The following is a 20460-nucleotide window of genomic DNA, read 5'->3' as shown; positions in this document are numbered from 1 at the left end:
CTTGTAACTTCCCCAGCGCTTAGAACAGTAAGTGCTTAATAAATGCCATTATTATTATTATTATACCCCCTCGAGCCTGTTTGTGCTTCCAGAAAGAATTCATTCATTCAATCGTATTTATTGAGCGCTTACTGTGTGCAGAGCACTGTACTAAGTGCTTGGGAAGTACAAGTTGGCAACATATAGAGACGGTCCCTACCAAACAGCGGGCTCACAGTCTAGAAGGGGGAGACAGACAACAAAACATATTAACAAAATAAAATAAATAGAATAAATAGGTACAAGTAAAATACAGTGATAAATATGTACAAACATATATACATAGTGATTTGAATATAAATAGCACACCCCTCTAAAAGTTTATCACAACCAAAAATTTGGTAACCCAGTTTCCTGTTTATGCATAGGCTAGGTATCTAAGCATGGGGACTTTCCTCTTTTCAGAGCAGTAGTTGCCCAAAATCAATTAATTAATCAATGGTATTTATAATAATAAGAATAAGAATGGCATGCATTCAGCGGTTACTATGTGCCAAGCACTGTTACAAGCGCTTGGGAGGTTACAAGGTGATCAGGTTGTCCCATGTGGGGCTCACAGTCTTAATATCCATTTTACAGATGAGGGAACTGAGGCACAGAGAAGTGACTTGTCCAAAGTCACACAACTGACAAGGATCTCCCCATGCCTCCTTATCATTGAAACAGGAGCTCCCCTGAAGCTATATAATTTTTCACCAGTCTTTCACTGGTTTCCAAGAGCTGATTCTGAACAAAATTGTATTCTCCATCACGTTAATTTTCCTCAAAGCGGAAAAACCTTCCCCTGTCGCAGAATAATGGACGCGGCATGAGTGGCAACTCATCTATCCGATTAGGAAGACGAGTTAATCAATCAATTAATCGTATTTATCGCATGCTTATCGTGTGCAGGGCATTGGACCTACGTCTTCGGAGAGTACGATATAGTGGTAGACAGGTCTCCTGCCCACAGCGAGCTTACATGTCCAGAGGAAAATATACTTGCATTGCCCAGGAAGATGTACGGGGCGGGGGGGAAGGAAAATAAGAGAAAACACATCAAGGGAACAGCTCCCCACTGATGAACCTGGTTTTTATCAGCTTAATTCCTCAACACACAATTCGACGTTTTACCCGCAATAAGGGCTGGAAGTTCAACGGCTAGTAAATGAGATGATCGGTACCGATTGCTACATTGTCTGAATGAAACTTAACCCCAGAGCAGTGGTAAGAATGACTGCAGCTGGCACTGTATCCAAGTAAACAAATCAAAAATAAAAGGGGGAAAGGGTAGAGGAGGATTTAAGAGAGGGAACTTCACACCAGCTTTGCGATTTTCCCCAATTTAACGCACACCCAAATTTTCATGGGGGGAACGACCGATTTGCCTTTCTGCCACATAAAAACGCGCTGCAGAGGAGAAGCAGCATAGCCTAGTGGGCAAAGCACGAGCCTGGGAGCCAGAAGGGCCTGGGTTCTAATCCTGACTCCACCAATTGTCTGCTGTGAGGCCTTGGGCAAGTCACTTCACTTCTCTGGCCTTAGTTCCCTCATCTGGAAAATGGGGATTAAGACCGGGAGCCCCAGGTCTTAATTGAAGCGACCAATTTGCCTTCCTGCCACGTAAATACGCACTGCAGGGGAGAAGCAGCATGGCCTACTGGACAAAGCACGAGCCTGGGAGCCAGAAGGACCTGGGTTCTAATCCTGACTCTGCCAACTGTCTGCCGTGAGACCTTAGGCAAGTCACTTCACTTCTCCGGCCTTAGTTCCCTCATCTGGAAAATGGGGATTAAGACCGGGAGCCCCAGGTCCTGTGTCCATCCTGATTACTTTGTATCTACCCCCGCGCTTAGTACAGTGCCTGACACAAAGTAAGCGCTTAACAAGTACCATTAAAAAAAATAAAACTAAATAAAACCACCCATGAGCCAGCACAGAGATTTTTGGGTTTCCCTAAGCTAGGCTGGGCTTCTCCCTTGAACCATGAACCTCCTCAGGATAATAATAATAATAATGATGACATTTATTAAGTGCTTACTACGTGCAAAGCACTGTTCTAAGCGCTGGGGAGGTTACAAGGTGATCAGGTTGTCCCACGGGGGGGGACTCACAGTCTTAATCCCCATTTTCCAGATGAGGTAACTGAGGCACAGAGAAGTTAAGTGACTTGCCCAAAGTCACACGGCTGACAATTGGCGGAGCCGGGATTTGAACCCATGATCTCTGATTCCAAAGCCCGGGCTCTTTCCACTGAGCCACGCTGCTTCACACGCTGCTTCAGGATGTCCTCGTGGGCAAGGGGGTACAAGTAGATTGGAGAGAAGGACCAAGCACCCCATCCACTCATCAATATGGGGCACGGGCACTTTCAGCGTGGGGCTACCCTAAATCCCAGCTTGATCCCCTCCGCCTACAGAGAGTAGCTTTGGCGGATTTGTGACTTGGAGAAAGACGGGGCAGGACTTGACACAACCGAAATATTGGCCATCACTTGACATCTATCAGCGTATTCAAGAATTTCTGTAGCGCCTCCATTCCTAAGCATGTTATTTCCAATGGGCACCCTCAATTTTTGATGGGGGAAAGCAGATGAAAAATGGAATATTTCAGGAAATGGAAAAATGATTATTATAGCCCTCATGTGAACACACATCTGTGAGTGATCGGCGGACAACACTTAGACAACAATTGGCCAGCTGAAGAGCTGTGTGCGCGATTATGGCAAACAGTTGTTGGGAAAACTGAAATAGAACCCCGGAGAAGTGATCCTTTCCTTGTCATAAAAATAGCTCCGACTGCCACTCTACTCTTAAGGTTGGGACTTCTGAAAACTTCCCTACCTCTCAAGATTTTGATATCCGCATCAAAAACACCAGAGGGAGGTTTGTGATGCCCCATTCAACTTCAGCGCATATTAAAAAATCATTCCTTCTCTGCAATGACTTCACTGCTATCTTACTCTAAGACCTTTCATTTTCCTAACTGTCTGCCGGTCTGGGTCACTCCTTGATAACAGTGCAGAGTTGTCCTTCAGGTTTGAAGAGTTTCAACCGCTGCCGGACGGGCCTGGGAATCAGAAGGACCCGGCTTTTAATCCCACCTCCGCCACTGTCTGCTTTGTGGCCTTGGACAAGTCACTTCACTTCTCTGTGGCTCGGTTCCCTCAGCTGTAAAATGGGGATTAAGATTCTGGGCTCCACGTGGGACAGGGACTGTGTCCAACTTGATTTGCTTCCAGTGCTTAGTAAGCACTTAACAAATGTCACCATTATCAGAATAACTGCAATTATTATTACTATTATCATTAATTCACCTTCGAGTGCTGAGTGGCCCACGGGGCCATTACAAAACCCAGAGTCCCGGCCGCATCACGCCCACAAAAATGCTGACCTTGTTGTCCTGCTACAGTTTAACGTCTGAGGCACCCAACGCTGTCTTCTCTTCGCCTCCCTGTTTTTCACTCTATCGGTCCCGCGTCTCTTCCTCCCTTCAAGGCCCTGCTGAGAGCTCACCTCCTCCAGGAGGCCTTCCCAGACTGAGCCCCTTCCTTCCTCTCCCCCTTGTCCCCCTCTCCATCCCCCCCATCTTACCTCCTTCCCTTCCCCACAGCACCTGTATATATGTATATATGTTTGTACATATTTTTTTTACTCTATTTATTTATTTATTTTATTTGTACATATCTATTCTATTTATTTTATTTTGTTAGTATGTTTGGTTTTGTTCTCTGTCTCCCCCTTTTAGACTGTGAGCCCACTGTTGGGTAGGGACTGTCTCTATATGTTGCCAATTTGTACTTCCCAAGCGCTTAGTACAGTGCTCTGCACATAGTAAGCGCTCAATAAATACGATTGATGACGATGATGATGATGATTGGAGAACGAGTCCATCAGCATCGCCTCCATAAGACACTTCGCATCAGAATGGAAAGGCGGGATCGCAGGCAACGTGGTCCTGGACCACAACTGTCTCACTGGTACCAGGGGGAAGGGGGTGTGTGTCTCCCTTTCACGGGGGTGCGTCCACTTACGTTCTCAGTCTGCTGGGAAATATTATTAGCCTAAAGACTGCGGTCAAAACAACAGTTCACACTGGCACAGACGTGAATTTCGCCACCGGTTTCCTGATCAGCCTAGTCTACGGCGTTGGCCACTTTCCAAGTCAAATGATAAATGTCCAAGTCTAGATGAGCTCGGCCACGGCCTCTTTTCTGATTTTTCTCTGCACTTATAATACGTGCCAGAATGTGGTTCGGGGGGGCGGAGGTGGGTGGTCACAGGGGCAAGAAAAGCAGCCTCCCTCCACTCAAGGTAGCAGGTTAGAGTCAACCCGTGAATCAGCGTGGATTTTTTTAAATGCTATATTAGGCACTTACTGAGAAACAGCGTGGCTCAGTGGAAAGAGCCCGGGCTTTGGAGTCAGAGGTCATGGGTTCGAATCCCAGCTCTGCCACGTGTCCGCTGTGTGACCTTGGGCAAGTCACTTCACTTCTCTGAGCCTCAGTTACCTCATCTGGAAAATGGGGATTAAGACTGTGAGCCCCGTGTGGGACCACCTGATCAACCTTGTGTCCCCCCCCGGCGCTTAGAACAGTGCTTTGCACATAGTAAGTGCTTAACAAATGCCATCATTATTATTATTATTATGTGCCAGGCATTGGATTAAGCGCTGGGGTAGATTCAAAATAATCAGGTTGGACAAAGTCCATGTCCCAGCTGGGGCTCACAGTCTTAATCCCCATTATACAGATGATACACCTGAGCACAGAGAAGTGAAATGACTTGCTCAAGGTCACCCAGCAAACAGGTGGCAGAGCCGGGATGAGAACCCAGATCCTTCTGACCCCCAGGCCCGGAGTCTATCCAATAAGCCACACTGCTCCTCTTCATTCATTCATTCATCCACAGTGAACGAATTTCAGCTCTGAATTCGGAGAGTCACTGGATGGAATCTTCTCCAAACAGACCAGTAACAAGTTGTCAACCCAGTTGCCCACCAAAAGCGGAGCATCAGAAGAGCAGTGGAGAGAGCCTAGGCCTCGTGGCTCAGTGGAAAAAGCCCGGGCTTTGGAGTCAGAGGTCAGGGGTTCAAATCCCGGCTCCACCACTTGTCAGCTGTGTGACTTTGAGTAAGTCACTTCACTTCTCTGGGCCTCAGTTCCCTCATCTGTAAAATGGGGATTAAGACTGTGAGCTCCCTGTGAGACAACCTGATCACCTTGTAACCTCCCCAGCGCTTAGAACAGTGCTTTGCACATAGTAAGCGCTTTATAAATGCCATCATCATCATCATCGCCAGAGGATGGGGCTTCAGCTCCCGGTTCTGCCACTTCCCTGCTATGTGACCTTGGGCAAATCACTTGACTTCTCGGTGCCACGAGTTTCCTCATCTGTCAATCAATCAATCATATTTATTGAGCGCTTACTGTGTGCAGAGCACTGTACTAAGCGCTTGGGAAGTACAAGCTGGCAACACATAGAGACGGTCCCTACCCAACAGTGGGCTCAGTCTAGAAAACACAGATTCAATCCCTGTTCTTTCCTCCTACTTTGAGCCATGTCGGGTGGGGACCGTGTCCAACACGATTCGCTTGTATTTACCCCAGTGCTTAAAACAGTGGTTGACACACGGTTAGTGCTTAACCAATACCCCAATCATCATCATCCTCATCGTTATAAAATGTAGCCTGGCAGACAACCAAGCTCTAGTACACCGTGGATATTCAGGGCTAAAAGGAGGACCATCATTCATTCATTCATTCATTCATTTGTATTTATTGAGCGCTTACTGTGTGCAGAGCATCGTTTCACCTATTTCACGGGAGGATGGCTTGGGCGGAAATATCACAGCCAAGAAAGAGAGAAAGCGAAAAGCCTCGGGTATCGCCCACACATTCAGGTGACAAGAACCTTACCTGAACTGGCAAGGAGATTACTACAATCCAGCCACAGTCGGTGCGGCAAACGTCGCTCCAAGAAAACTTTTTAACCCGTCCCCTGGTTTGCCAGAGGCGGAATCACCATTATGCCCAATATTTACCTCTGAAACAAGCCCACTGACAGGGTCACGCTTGTGTTCCCCGAAAACGAGGACGGACACCCCTCAATCACGGTGGCCCGGGCTGAGCGCGACCCCCCCCATATGGCTAAGCAAGCCGTTTCTCCTCCTCCTCCCGTTCAAGCATTCGATTTTGGGAATAGGACGATTTGGAAAACCACAAGAGATTCCTTAGGCGTGGCTAGGCATAAAAAGGGACCATTTTCTCCCGTCTGGGGCTGGGGAGGTTGCCATGTGTCCGAGGGACCCCCTGGGTGGGAGAGGGGAAAGGAAAGCCCCCTCCCTCCACTGGTGGTGGCAGAGAATCTATCCTGGGCCCCCCAACACTGGCTGTTAATAATAATAATAATAATGATAATAATAATAGCATTTATTAAGCACTTACTATGTGCAAAGCACCGATCTAAGCGCTGGGGAGGTTACAAGGCAATCAGGTTGTCCCACAGGGGGCTCACAGTCTTAATCCCCATTTTACAGATGAGGGAACGGAGGCACAGAGAAGTTAAGTGACTTGCCCAAAGTCACATAGCTGACAAGTGGCGGAGGAGGGAGTCAAACCCATGACCTCTGACTCCAAAGCCCGTGCTCTTTCCACTGAGCTATGCTGCTTCTCCCCCCCATCAAGCCCCGTACTTTCCTCTCCAACTGAGGTCATGTGGGTTAACCTCGAGCCGAGATGCTTAAGGGGAACCAGAGCAGAGATGGCTGAACTGAGGGCCTCTCTCCCCGCAAACGGCAGGAAAGCACCTTTGCCCTGGGGAGGGGGTCTGTAAAAAAACCATGGCTTAATAATCTAGTGTTTCCAACTCCCATCCTTCCCCCGTCCCCACGCCACCCACAGAGAGTCTGAGGTCAGGGACCACTCGCTTCGGACGCTGTCGGTAGGAGGGGACCCCCGCCCACCCCCAGCCCACTCTGACCTGACCCTCCTTACCTCCACTGGAGCGGATGGCTGAAGCCGGGGCTGCCGGGATTGCTCTGGGGGTGAGGGTTCAGGAAAAACAGAAGAGGAGACGTTGCCAGAGCGCAATCGGCGCTCAGGGGAATTTTAGGGTGCTTAGCGGCGGCGAGAGCAGGAAGGGGCCAGGGCGCGGGTGGCTGAGCTTCAGCTCCTCGGCAGAGAGAAGAAATTCTGACAAGGCACCACAGCAGAAACAATCGGGGTCAAATAAAGATGTCTTTCAGCACAGGGAGTATAGCCGCGGTCAATTACTGCACTTCCAAATTCACAACACAAAAGTGGTCAAAAATCATCCCCCCATGGAAGGCCTCTGTTTAGATGTCAGCACAAAATGATAAAAAAAAAAACAGTGCCAGAAGCCAATATGGAAATCCTAAAGCTACTTCGTTTCAAGACCCTAATATTGCTTCAATATTACCATTAAGTGGCATTAAGAGCCGCTTGATGTTTAATGTGAAGCATAAAAATAACATAATAATGATGGCATTTGTTAAGTGCTTACTATGTGCAAAGCACATTAGGCTGCAGCTTCCCAGTAAGCAGAAGAGAATATTATGTGATTATTTATTGAGCCGTTCAATACTTGAAATGTATTTCTATGAACACATACGTTTTATTTCAGAAAGTTCATTAAACTCCTTTCGGAACAAATACATACATTTGACTGAATTTCCTTAACTGAACAACAAAGGACCTTCGGTTGGAAGTGTCAGTCCGCTAGAAATTCTGGGCTATGAAGCAGATTTGGGGTATACATTTTATTTCAGAAAGTTCATTAGACTCCTTTCAGAGCAAATATATACATTTGACTGAACTTCCTTAACTGAACAACAAAGGACCTTCGGTTGGAAGTGTCAGTCTGCTAGAAATTCTGGGCTATGAAGCAGATTTGGGGTATACATTTTATTTCAGAAAGTTCATTAGACTCCTTTCAGAGCAAATATATACATTTGACTGAATTTCCTTAACTGAACAACAAAGGCCCTTCGGTTGGAAGTGTCAGTCTGCTAAAATTCTGGGCTATAAAGCAGATTTTGGGTATACATTTTATTTCAATACTTCAATTACTTCAATGTATTATTATTTATTAATATTATTTATTATTTATACTTCAAATACTTCAATTTATTTCTTCTAGACTGTGAGCCCACTGTTGGGTAGGGACTGTCTCTATATGTTGCCAGCTTGTACTTCCCAAGGGCTTAGTACAGTGCTCTGCACACAGTAAGCGCTCAGTAAATACGACTGACTGATTGATTGATTTCAGAAAGTTCATTAGACTCCTTTCAGGACAAATACATACATCTGACTGAATTTCCTTAACTGAACAACAAAGGCCCCTCAGTTGGAAGTGTCAGTCTGCTAGAAATTCTGGGCTCTAAAGCGGATTTTGGGTGGGTGTTAAGCACTCACTATGTGCTAAGCACCGTACTAAATGCTGGGGAAGACACAGGTCAGATTCAGGCCCTATCCCACATGGGGCTTACGGACTACGTAGAAAGGAGTAGACAAGATGAGATAACTAACTACAGTGACTTGCCCAAGGTCACACAGCAGACCAGTGGCAGAGCAGCGATTAAAATCCAGGTCCTCTAACTCCTAGGCTGGAGCTCGTTGCACTAGGACACAGTGCTTATGAATTATTAACCAAAGGCTCCTGATATTCCATATAAACATTTACTGCTGATGGTCAGAGGGGTGAAGGGGTGCCCCGGGCCCCATTTCTGCCCCCCTGGTGGGATTCGAACACAGCCCTCGGAATACTCCCTTCCCTTGCAGTCCGAAACTCAGGGACAGGCTTCCGACAGAATCAACATAATTATTCGGATACTGCGGATTCACGGCTTCTGCTGCTCTATCGCTTTCTCTCTTTTGTATGGTATTTGTTAAATGCTTACTATGTGTCCAACACCGTTCTAAGCGCTGGATGGACACAAGTTAATTACGTCGGCCACAGTCCCTGTCCCGCACGGGACTCAGAGTCTAAGTAGGAGGTAGAAGAGGTATTTAATCCCCATTTTACAGTTGAGGAAACTGAGGCGCTGAGGAGTTAAGTGACTTTCCCACGGTCACACAGCAAGCAATTGGCAGAGCCAGAATTAAAACTCAGGTCCCAGGCCCGTGCTCCTCCCCCGAGACCACCCTGCTTCTCTCGTTCTCTGGCGGCCTCTGAGCAGAGGGATAATAATAATAATAATAATGGCATTTATTAGGCGCTTACTATGTGCAAAGCACTGTTCTAAGCGCTGGGGAGGTTACAAGGTGATCAGGTTGTCCCACGGGGGGGTTCACAATTTTAATCCCCATTTTACAGATGAGGTAACTGAGGCACGGAGAAGTGAAGTGACTTGCCCAAAGTCATACAGCGGACAAGTGGCGGAGCCGGGATTCGAACCCATGAACTCTGACTCCAAAGCCCGGGCTCTTTCTCCTACCTCACTAGAAGGAGGGAAAGTGAAGTAACTGGGATTGCAGCTCAGATTCTGTTCACTGTCAACAGCTCCGGTCAAGGGTTCCGTGGGAGAAGGGGGCCAAATATATCGACTCCGACTAGATTTTTTGATGTTCCCAACTGTGATCTACCTCGTTTCTGTGGAGATCAAGAGCCGGCTGGGCTCCACGCACCTGCATTTCGCTGGCCCTGTAGTTTGTATTTGAACACCAATGGGTCCCCCACTTGGGAAGGGGAGAAATGCATTTACAACATGTGGCCCTCAATGCCAATCAGGCTTTCCAGTGCCAAAGTTGGCTAAATGGTACCCCAAGTAAACTGTGCGGCAAATGATTTTTGACCACGTGTGTTTCTTAAAAACGCTACGGAAACAAAACTTTCGCCGTGACAAATAAATCATCTTCATTTAAAAAGTTCCACACTCAAGCGACACCTACCCTAACTTATCTTCAATTTCTCAACCACCCCGTTGGTTGAGAAAGTTAAAACTACAGGTCCTACTCCTCCAAATTCTGTGTTTTAGCCACGATCAAGTAGAACCATTAAGCCAATCGAGGGTTTTGCTGACTGGCGGTTCCTTGGGTATATGACGGCTACGTTGTCATCTATATAGTATATTAAGCGGGCACAGATTCTCAAATACATTTGGTTTTTACCCAAAAAAGCTCCCGGGTCTAGGTGGAGCACTAAAATTTAACAGTATGAAAAACTGAAATGCGTCTTCTGTCGTCATTATCGGTGGCTCAGCAAATGCTGAACAGGAAGGAGTTTTGGAAGTAAAATAATTGCTAATTTTACAGTTTCAGAAATCCCCGGTGGTTCATTCGGCATCTTATCGGTAAACAACCCGTGCTTACTGGAAATCAACCCCCTCTCTCCCCCAGTAATAGCTGCTTAAACAGCTGATGTGGTTTGGAATCCACTGACAGAGAAGTTAAGCTTCTAATTTTCTCCTCTTTAATCATCCAGCGACTCTGGCCGGTACTTTGCCACTGTTCTTAGTTGAATTTCATTTCTTCTAAAAATAAGAACTCGCTCCTGCACCTGGAGGGGAACTAGACTCTATAATGAAAATAGTTTCAAGGTAATGTGGAAAGACATTAGCCAGGACATTCAAGATACTGGCTGACTGGACAGATATGAAAACAGGATCCATGTTTTACACTTGAGCAATGCTGTTACCACTAAAGAGATCAAGTTTATATTTTTCCCCCACATATTTACTGTTACAAGAGCAACTAAAAAAAAAAACCCTCCAATAAATCTCCTACAGATTACAATTTCAAAACAACGACAGCATGCAGATCATTTCAGTCATTTGCTTAAACTATGTAGTTTTTCTAAACACTATTTTTCTCACTTTTCTTTAAACTAAAAATAGCCTCTGACTTCTTTGGACAATCTCTGATTTCACATTCGCTCCGAGTGTGGAAACCATCCCATTTACTTTTTGAGTAACCAGAGCATGTTTTAACGAACGACGCTGAAGTTGCTTTTGAAAGCTAGGGAGGTCTCCGCTAAAACATATGAAGATGACATTTGTTGGCCACGATCAGCGAGGATTTGGTCAATCGCTTTCTATTTCAAAGTTAACTGGCCGTTTTCTCCCCCGCCCCCCCGCACCATCCTTACTGGATCCGAAGAGATGGAGCTCCCAGCCTCTCTTTCCTTCGTTTCATCATTGTACTGTCTGATACACTTTGCCCCTTCACGGACTAAGCAGCTTAGGCAGCAAAGGAGAAGCCCCGTTATCGCTCCAATGCAGGGTGCCAAATAATCGACATAGACTAAAGCGTCTTCAGCCCTCCAGTTCCACAGAGGCCTTGCGAAGTCAGCCGCAATTCCTGATCAGCAGGCTCGTGTTGATATTTTCATTTATTTTTTTTTTTTTAAAAGAAATCACTGTGCAGAGAGAGCCCTGAGGGTAACCGTAACTCAAAAGAGGGAACCAAGACCCGGACGCGGCTCGGTCTGAAGAAGCGGCCGGAGAAACAAACTAAATCTGACCCGTCATACAGACGGCAATGCTCTGCTGACATCACTCACACTTCGGCTGCAGCAAATCAGGGGCAGGGAGCAGAAACTTTTCCAGAGGCTCGGAGCCCGGGGCCTGCACACTGGCCGGACTCAGTCTGAGGGAGGGAACTAGCTCCCGGGGAAAAGACCCTGGCACAAGTCACACATACCAACTTGAAAACTCACCCTGTGACACAAGTACAGTCATCGCTCTCAGAAACCTGGGAGAGTCACAGGCAAAGCGGAGAGCAGCTGTTCTTTACCGGAGAGAGAAACAAAGAGAGGGAGAGCACGCCAACCAACCCATTTTTGGAAATCAAAGAGCAGAAGAATTTGCAGGGCCTTCCACACGAACCATTATTAATGCAGTCCCAGTGACAGAGAGAATGCCTGTTACGATGTTAATTCGTCAAACCGGGAACCCAGCGTGAACTCTGATTCAATGGGATTTATTGAGCGCTTGCCGCAAGCCGGGGACTGAACTAAGCGCACGGGAGAGAACGGTATTCCCTTCCCCAGATCTGGACAGTTAGGTATTTCTTTAGCAATCTCCTTTAAGGTATTTTGTGCCCTTCCACCACGTTGGTAATCATTCATTCATACAATCGCATTTATTGAGTGCTTACTGTATGCAGAGCAGTGTACTAAGCGCTTAAGAGAGTATAACACGCAGTAGGATAGGGTACTGAGGAAAGTAATGGAAACACAATGAGAGGGAGACGGATTAACTGCTTAGAGCAAAACTTGGAAACGGCTAACACCCCGAGACTATTTCTAGGGTACAACTAGATGCCAGAAAAAGTTTCTTCTCATTACTGGATTGAAACACAATGTCACTGATGAAAATAGCCCTCCAGTGGGGTTAAAAATGATCATCTGCTTCCACCAAGTGCCTAGCCAGATCCACCTTTGATCTCTCCCATTCCAGATTTCCACATTCTTTCCCCTTCCCACAGAATGCTAGGATCCTTTAAATACCTTCTTTGTTCAGAAGGGAATTGTTCCTTCTCCCTGTGTTCCTCCGACACAGCCCATCACCAGTAGGAATGCTTCCATCACAATTTTGCTCTTCCTCAACCATCCCGTCTGTATACGTTAATGCCGCTGGCGGGGTGCCTTGGATTTGCAAGGTTTTCTGCCGCAGAAAGGCCAGTTTTTTAAATTAATTTTCTGCAGCAGTAGCCGTCTGGCGTTGCTCCAATTCCCCCCCCCCCCCAACACCACTCAATCAATGACTCAATAGGATTTAACTGAGAGCTTACTTTGTGCAAAGCATTGGGCTAAGTGCTTGGTAGAGCACCGTATAGTTGGTTGATCCCTGCCTTCCTGAAGCTTATAGTGTATCTTGGCAATTTACCCCAGCACTCAGTACGTAGTTTGGCACATATTAAGTGCTTTACAAATACTATTATTATTATTCTCACCAGCATCTCCCTATAGCTCTCACCTACCAACCCCCCGGATCCAAGCCCACATTTCTGGACCACCTTCTTCCTTTTCACCCGTACACTCTCTCACCATCTGTGTGGGCTATTCCTCACCCTCTGACTCCATCCCCTTCCCATTTCTCAACAACCAGGACCTGCCTTGGACTTAATTCCCCCTCTTAGGTCAGACCCTGCACTTTCTGGCTCCAACTCAGAAAGGTCTTTTTTAATGGCCACCTAAATCATCCCCTCCTCCCACCCCCCGCCTCTTCTGCACCGGCCCGGTGCCTGGATTGAGATCTCTAGTTGGGCCCACCTGGGGCACAGTATGGTCTGAGCTCCCCCGTTTTACCCAAAGTGGTAGCTGGCATCTGTTCCCTACCACTTTCCTTTCCCAAAAAAGAGTTTCATTTTGGGAAGCTAACTGTGGGCCCTAGAGGGGGAAAAAAAAGGCGGTATTTAAATAATCTTCACCCAAGCATCAGTTGTATCCATCCATCGATTTATACATACTTTCAATTTGTTAAAACATAATAAATCCCACAATTATCATTATAATAATATAATTAGATATAATATTATATTATAAAAATAGCCTTTGTTAAGAGCTATGTGCCAAGCACTGTTCTAAGCACAGGGGTACATACAAGGTAATCACGTTGTCCCACGTGGGGCTCACAGTCTTAATCCCCATTTTACAGATGAGGTAACTGAGGCCCAGAAAAGTGAAGTGACTTGCCCACAGTCACACAGCAGACAAATAGTGGAGCTGGGATTAGAACCCAGGTCTTTCTGACTCTCAGGCCCTAGGCTCTATCCACTAGGCCATGTTGCTTCTGTTACATATCTTTTTTTTTTAACCATTGATGATGGTAATAAATTTCTATGACGTCTTTCGAATGAGGAGCCCAAATGTTCCATCAGGATCAGGAAATGTATTGGGTTGTTTTGTTTGTTTTGCCTTGTGAATAAGAGAGCTCCAATGCTCTAACATCCAGTCCAAGGAAATATTAGCTGACCACTCCTGGAAGATCATTACAAAGTCCTGTCCGGCTACAATTAATTCACATCGGCTCTACAGGGTCTCGATCTGTTACAGTGTAATTACATATTCCCCGCAAGGAAGCAGCCAATAGTAAGTGGAGGTTATTTAACCCTTCTCTGATTTTTTAACAGGAGGCATTTCTGATTAATCATCGGTTGATAAAATTACTGGCGGTACGGAGCACTTAACGGTTGACTATAATTTGCCTACTTAAACCTCAGCATTTCATCGCTTAGTTCCTGAATAAAGAAGATAATGTGCATTTTCAGGTGTGTGCATAAGGATAATAGAAAATTAATCCCCCAACCAAGCAAATCTGAAGTTCCCGAGACAGGAAGTCATTCGATGACAGCCCTAATGAATTCAACTGCAAGGTGTTCCGCTTTACAAATAAAAACTTTTCCATTCAGTTGGCCTGAAGTCCTCCAATGAACTTGAAACATGTCAGCGAAATAGGTGCTTTTCTGGGGGAGCAGATCAGAAAAGTCTGACAGGCGTCACTGACATGGTTGTGATGAACATATTACAATTCCCATTACAAAGGAAACTGTCAGATGATTACCCTTTTGAAACTGAGGTCCAGAGATGTTAAGTGACTTCCACAAGGACACACAGCGGGCAAGCAGCAGAGCTGGGATGAAAACCTTGATCCTTTCACACCCAGGCCTGTGCTCTTTCCCTTAGGCAACGCTGCTTCTCTACACATTACTGAGGAGTCTATAAGGATCTATGAGCATCACCAGTACAACTAACTCAATTTTCAACACTTGTTAGAGGGGGAAGCCAAGATTCAATGATTTCTTTGGGACAGTCTCCAATATTTGAGGGTGAGCACACCCCCTTCCCCCTGACCACATCAACCAAACCCCCAGGTTCCCTCACACACACCCTCATGGATTTAAAAACTTTAAAGAAATAGTTCACCACCAGTCGATTGATAACATTTGGAAATCCAGAGTTCATTTAGTCTTCCAGGAAAAAAGGCCGGGTAAGAAAGTCCGAAAAAAAATTCACAAAATTAACAAAAACTGAGCAAATATTACTGAAATATCACTATTGACATATTTAGCCTCTGACAATTGCCCATGTTCAGTTCCAACCTTCAGAAGCCCTAAATTCAGAGGGAAAACATAGCTACAACTGGTAACGGACAAAAACAGGAATGCATAAATGAATAAATACACCTATTATGTGCTATGGGATCAATACTTTGAGTGGGGCTTTATTTTCCTACACTCGCTCTTGTACAAAAGCGACAACTGTATTCAAGACAGACTAGCAAAACGGGTTTTCAAAACAAACGCTGGATGAGTTCATCACCAAAGAATCTTTAGATATCAAACAGTAAAATAACTGGCAAGCTCGTGGCCATCGCTAAGAAGTCTGGGTTTGCATGAACCGATTGCTTAAAACCTCCAAAAGGAGTATTTCAAGCCCTCACTCTTGACATAGTGCTACTTTCAAAATTCTGACATGGAACCAGATCTCTTTTCCCAAATCCTCTATCAGTTAGAGCCAGGAGAGACGGTAATGAAAAGGAGAGCGAATCCTGATGCTGTGCAAGATTCCTAAGAGGGAAGTCTCTGAGTCTCCGTGGTCTGCCAGGCTCAAACCAAGCCCACCCAAGGCTCGGGCTGGACTGGACCGTCGAATGGTGGGGTCACATTTAGGACACGCCAGGGAAGGCCTTTGGGTCCCCATTTCCAACTTCCTTCAACGGAAAGGGAAGCGGCTGCCAACGAGCCCAGCAGTGACACAAAGGCACAAAAGGAATCTGAGGCATCTCCAAGCTCCTGCCTTGTTTTCCAGGACCAGTCCCAGGAAATCACAGGGTAGCCAAGCGCCTGCCTCCCATCACACAGATGAAGGAACCGGCTCGCTACTTTCAGACAGGTCGCCTCGGGCTTTCGCCCCGGACTGGGTCCACAGTATAAGAAATCAGCTCGGGGTTGATCAGGCCCAGGCCCCAGGATTTTGGCCTTCACACAGCTCAAAAATCAACAACTTCTTTGAATCACACATTTATCTACATCTATACACATACATATGTACATATATGCAATATAATACATACACACATATAATCAAAGAGTCTTATAGCTCTGAAAATCCTCAAAAAGATTCAAACCTATTCATTAGACTGCTTTTCTAAAGACAGTTTTTAAAGTTTACTTTCTTTGTCTGCATTGTAGCTGAGTCAAGCCCCAAAGAAACACACACACACATGCAACCCCACCGCCACCCGTGCTCCATGGCCTGGTACGGATTTCAATTTTCCAGAAGTGGAAATACACTTACAAGACCAGTAAAAGCCAAAAACTGAAGGAATTCTTCGCCAACAAAAATGATTTGCACAATGCCTAATGGACTCAACGTCAGACTGAGATCAGGATGTCTGAGCTCCAAACTTCCATCAGCCAACGGCTCACTTGGGTAGCTGTGGACACATCTCCATCCTCCTGATTTCTTCCCCCAAATGTAGGGATAATTATTACCACCTCAAAATGGGCTGGAGGATTTCACAGTATTTGGGGCTTTTCCTGAATAACATCACTTGGGATCGCATGGGGCTATATACAGGATACACAGGTTGCTATGGCAGAAACAATGCTTGTTAAATTACAGATTGATAAAAAAAAAAGAATGTACTTACAAGCTTCCTCTTCTAGGAAGGCTCAATTCTTTCTGAAAAACAAAATACAAACCAAGTTTAGAGGACTGAAGGATCCTACGGTTCAAATACGTTGACAATGTTTTTAAAAAAAACATAATAGATAAGAATATTAAACTTGTCCATTTTTTGTTAAGAAATGAACCAAAAACAAAAGGGATGCCAGCATATCACATCGTGTTTATTACGCAATTTTTGTTTGTCTCCAAACCGCATGTTCATCACTCCTCCCATCAATGTAAAATGCATTAGAGAAATATAGACGCTGGTGCCAATCGGATCAGGCGGCAAAGAACAAAGATAAGTGGACATATTCACAATAATCATGGGACGAGAACCTTCCACAAGCAAAACAAACTTGTGAAAGTATAAACAAACTGGTGGGAATGTGGGTTCAAATATGTTTGGGTTGCGCGGACGGCGGGGGAAGGCGGGGGACGGTCATACTTTGGAGAGTAAACTTTGGTAATTTTTTGACTGAGTTTGATGTCAGCGGACGAGTCAGGAAAGGATGAAGTGAACAAAGTGAGGGCACCTAGGTCGCAGATGTTGCAGACAAAAATGTTCTCTAAAAGAGTGACTCTGATGAGAAGAGTCAGTTGAGCAAGAGAAACAGGGAAAAGGTGAAAGGAAAGTAAGGAGAGTTGCCCAATCGGGTGGGGCTTTGCGGGAAGGAATCAGAAAACTAGGAAGTGAAGGAAAACAAAGCACTAGCCAACTTTAAAATCTCAGAAATCTTTACCATGCCTCAACCTGCGTTAAACAATTTGTTCCCAGGGAAGTGTATTTCCTTGTATTTGGAATGAACAAATCCCAGTTGAAACTTTAACACTCCACTACCTTCTTTCGAAGCTGGAACAATGTCTTGGTTTTTTTTTACTATGCTGGAAATGTTCAGAAATTTGCTTCGGCAGGTGGAGAACAGTTTGCGAGTCTTGAAACTTTAACACTCAACTACCTTCTTTCGAAGCTGGAAAAATGTCTTGGTTTTTTTACTATGCTGGAAGTGTTTAGAAATTTGCTTCGGCAGGTGGAGAACAGTTTGTGAGTCTCATCACTAGATGGAACCATTTCCCGTTCAGAAAAGATAACCGAAAGGGGAAAGGTTGAAATTCTAAATGCTACGACGAAGAGACAGGATTTTTAGTGTCAACTAAATAATAATAATAATCATAATAATAATAATAATAATAATAATGGCATTTATTAAGCGCTTACTATGTGCAAAGAGGTTACAAGGTGATCAGGTTGTCCCACAGCGGGGGGGGGGGGGGGGGCCACACAGCTTAACCCCCATTTTACAGATGAAGGAACTGAGGCCCAGAGAAGGTAAGTGACTTGCCCAAGGTCACACAGCAGGCAATTGGCAGAGCCGGCATTTGAACCCGTGACCTCTGACTCCAAAGCCCGGGCTCTTTCCACTGAGCCACGCTGCTTAAATCGCTATTCGGCTAAACACAGCACTGTCATTTAGATTCTCAAGCCAAAAACGGTGCCCAACATCTCTATCTGTGGCCTTGCTAACTCAGATGGGCAGGTCACCGTTTCCTGGGGATATTCAGAGAAGCAATCAATCAATCAATCAATCATCAATCGTATTTATTGAGCGCTTACTGTGTGCAGAGCACTGTACTAAGCGCTTGGGAAGTACAAGTTGGCACCATATAGAGACAGTCCCTACCCAACAGTGGGCTCACAGTCTAAAAGGGGGAGACAGAAGAACAAAACCAAACATACTAACAAAGTAAAATAAATAGAATAGATATGTACAAGTAAAGTACCCTGCGATGAAAAAACATTAAATGTTTGAGTTTCAGTGAAAGGTTCAACTGGGAATATAGAAAGAATAAATGAAATGAGTAAGTGGAATAAATAACCCAAGAACCACACGAGGCTTAAGAGCGGCTGAGGGGTGATGTCACTGTGAAGGGTTGGCTTTTCAGGAGGATTGTAATGGTGGGGAGGGACGTGGTTTGGCACGGCGCGAGGTGGAGTGGTCGGAAGTGGGAGAGTAGAGAGTCAGGTGCAGTTAAGAGCCAAGCTTGAGAAGCGCGAAAAAGTGCCAACCGGCTGTAGCGAGAGGAGGAAGTAGCAAGAAAAGAAGGAGACAGTAAGAATCTTGAACCCAAAAGTCAGGGGTTCCGTGTGAGAGGGAAAGTGTGAGGCTTTGGAGAAGAAGAAAAGGTTCGGAACATCTTAAGGAGAGGATTCGGGAAGGAGAGTGTACGAGGCACTAAAGGGGATTGAAGCTTGGAGGCAGGGAGGCCTCTGAGGAGCCTGTTCCAGGAGTCCGGAAGGGAGAAAAAACAAAAAGACTCTTGGCCATAAAAGCAAAGAGGAAGATCTAGGAAATATTGTGGGGAAATGTGCAAGAGTGATTTTTAAACACATGGTTGTCCTTCGAATCCTGTTGAATTCGTTACGCGCTGGCAGACTAAACATGAGAGGTTAAAGACAACACCAGAGTTCTGAGTTTCTGATGGGGGAGGCATGTGGAGACAATGACACTGTCAACTGCACTGCGAATGAGGGGGAGTAGGTTTCCAAAGCACCGCGATGTGTCTTGAGCTTCATTTCTGGAAGATATCTGGAGAAAGCAGAGCGCGGGACACGCTGAAGAGGGGAATGCACGGGAAAGATGAATGCTATTTGGAGAACGTGAACCCTGTTCTGGTGGGCCCAGGTGGTTGTATTAATCATGAGTGTGTTAACAGAAGCAGGTGCCTTGAACCCAGGACAGCTCAAGGCTCCTCCCCAGTTCCCATATCGTTCGGTGCTCCCCCTTCTAGACTGGGGATTAACATTGCTGGCATTTATTAAGCGCTTGCTACGTGCAAAGCACTGTTCTAAGCGCTGGGGAGCTTACAAGGCGATCGGGTTATCCCACAGGAAGCTCACAGTCAATCCCCGTTTTACAGATGAGGGAACTGAGGCACAGAGAAGTGAAGTGACTTGCCCGAAGTCACAAAGCTGACAATTGGCGGAGTCTGCATTTGAACCCATGACCTTTGACTCCAAAGCCCAGGCTCTTTCCACTGAGCCACGCTGCTTCTCTAAGACTGTGATTAAGACTGTGAGCACCACATGGGACAACATGACCACCTTGTAACCTCCCCGGCGCTTAGAACAGCGCTTTGCACATAGTAAACGCTTAATAAATGCCATCATCATTATTATTATTATTAAGTGGTGGAGTCGAGATTAGAACTCAGGTCCTTTTGACTCCCACGCCTCAGCTCTAGTCAGAAGGCCACACTGCTTCTCATTCTTCCGCAAGGAAGGGCCCCGGGAATCCCAAGTCTGTCACAGAGTCTAAATCTTTGACTTGCCTGTTTGTTGGATAATAATAATACTAATGATGGCATTTATTAAGCGCTTACTATGTGCAAAGCACTGTTCTAAGCGCTGGGGAAGTTACAAGGTGATCAGGTTGTCCCATGGGGGCTCACAGTCTTAATCCCCATTTTACAGATGAGGGAACTGAGGCACAGAGAAGTGAAGTGACTTGCCCAAAGTCACACAGCTGGCAAGCGGCAGGTCTGAGACTGGTTTAATATGAATCAGTCCTTCAGTTTTCTGCCAGTGCCCTATAAATTTACACATCTATATGGTCAGCAAAACGTATATACCCCAAACACCTGAGAATTATTTTTCTTCAGTTATTAGCAAAAGAGCAATCGTTCTGGAAGCTCCTTTAAAAAAATACAAAAAAAAACAAACAAACCCCAAGTGGTTTGGTGCAGATCATGAAATATCTGGACTACAGGAATGTTAATGAGATTTAGCCTCTCTGGTTTGGATGGAAATTAC

At 45.6% G+C, this 20460-nt stretch overlaps 1 protein-coding gene across 1 annotated transcript in view; it reads right to left on the bottom strand.

Annotated features, from left to right (window-relative positions):
- The window catches only part of MAST2 (microtubule associated serine/threonine kinase 2), a 165076-nt gene that overhangs the window by 105191 nt on the left and 39425 nt on the right, over window positions 1-20460 (bottom strand). The window contains 1 exon segment of the mRNA XM_038760010.1: window positions 16633-16664. Coding sequence (XP_038615938.1) covers window positions 16633-16664 — 32 coding nt within the window.

This window comes from Tachyglossus aculeatus, chromosome 18, assembly GCF_015852505.1.
Source record: "Tachyglossus aculeatus isolate mTacAcu1 chromosome 18, mTacAcu1.pri, whole genome shotgun sequence".
Lineage (NCBI taxonomy): Eukaryota > Metazoa > Chordata > Mammalia > Monotremata > Tachyglossidae > Tachyglossus > Tachyglossus aculeatus.
Note: the sequence above shows the minus strand (reverse complement) of the source record. Positions and strands in the feature narration are given on the sequence as shown.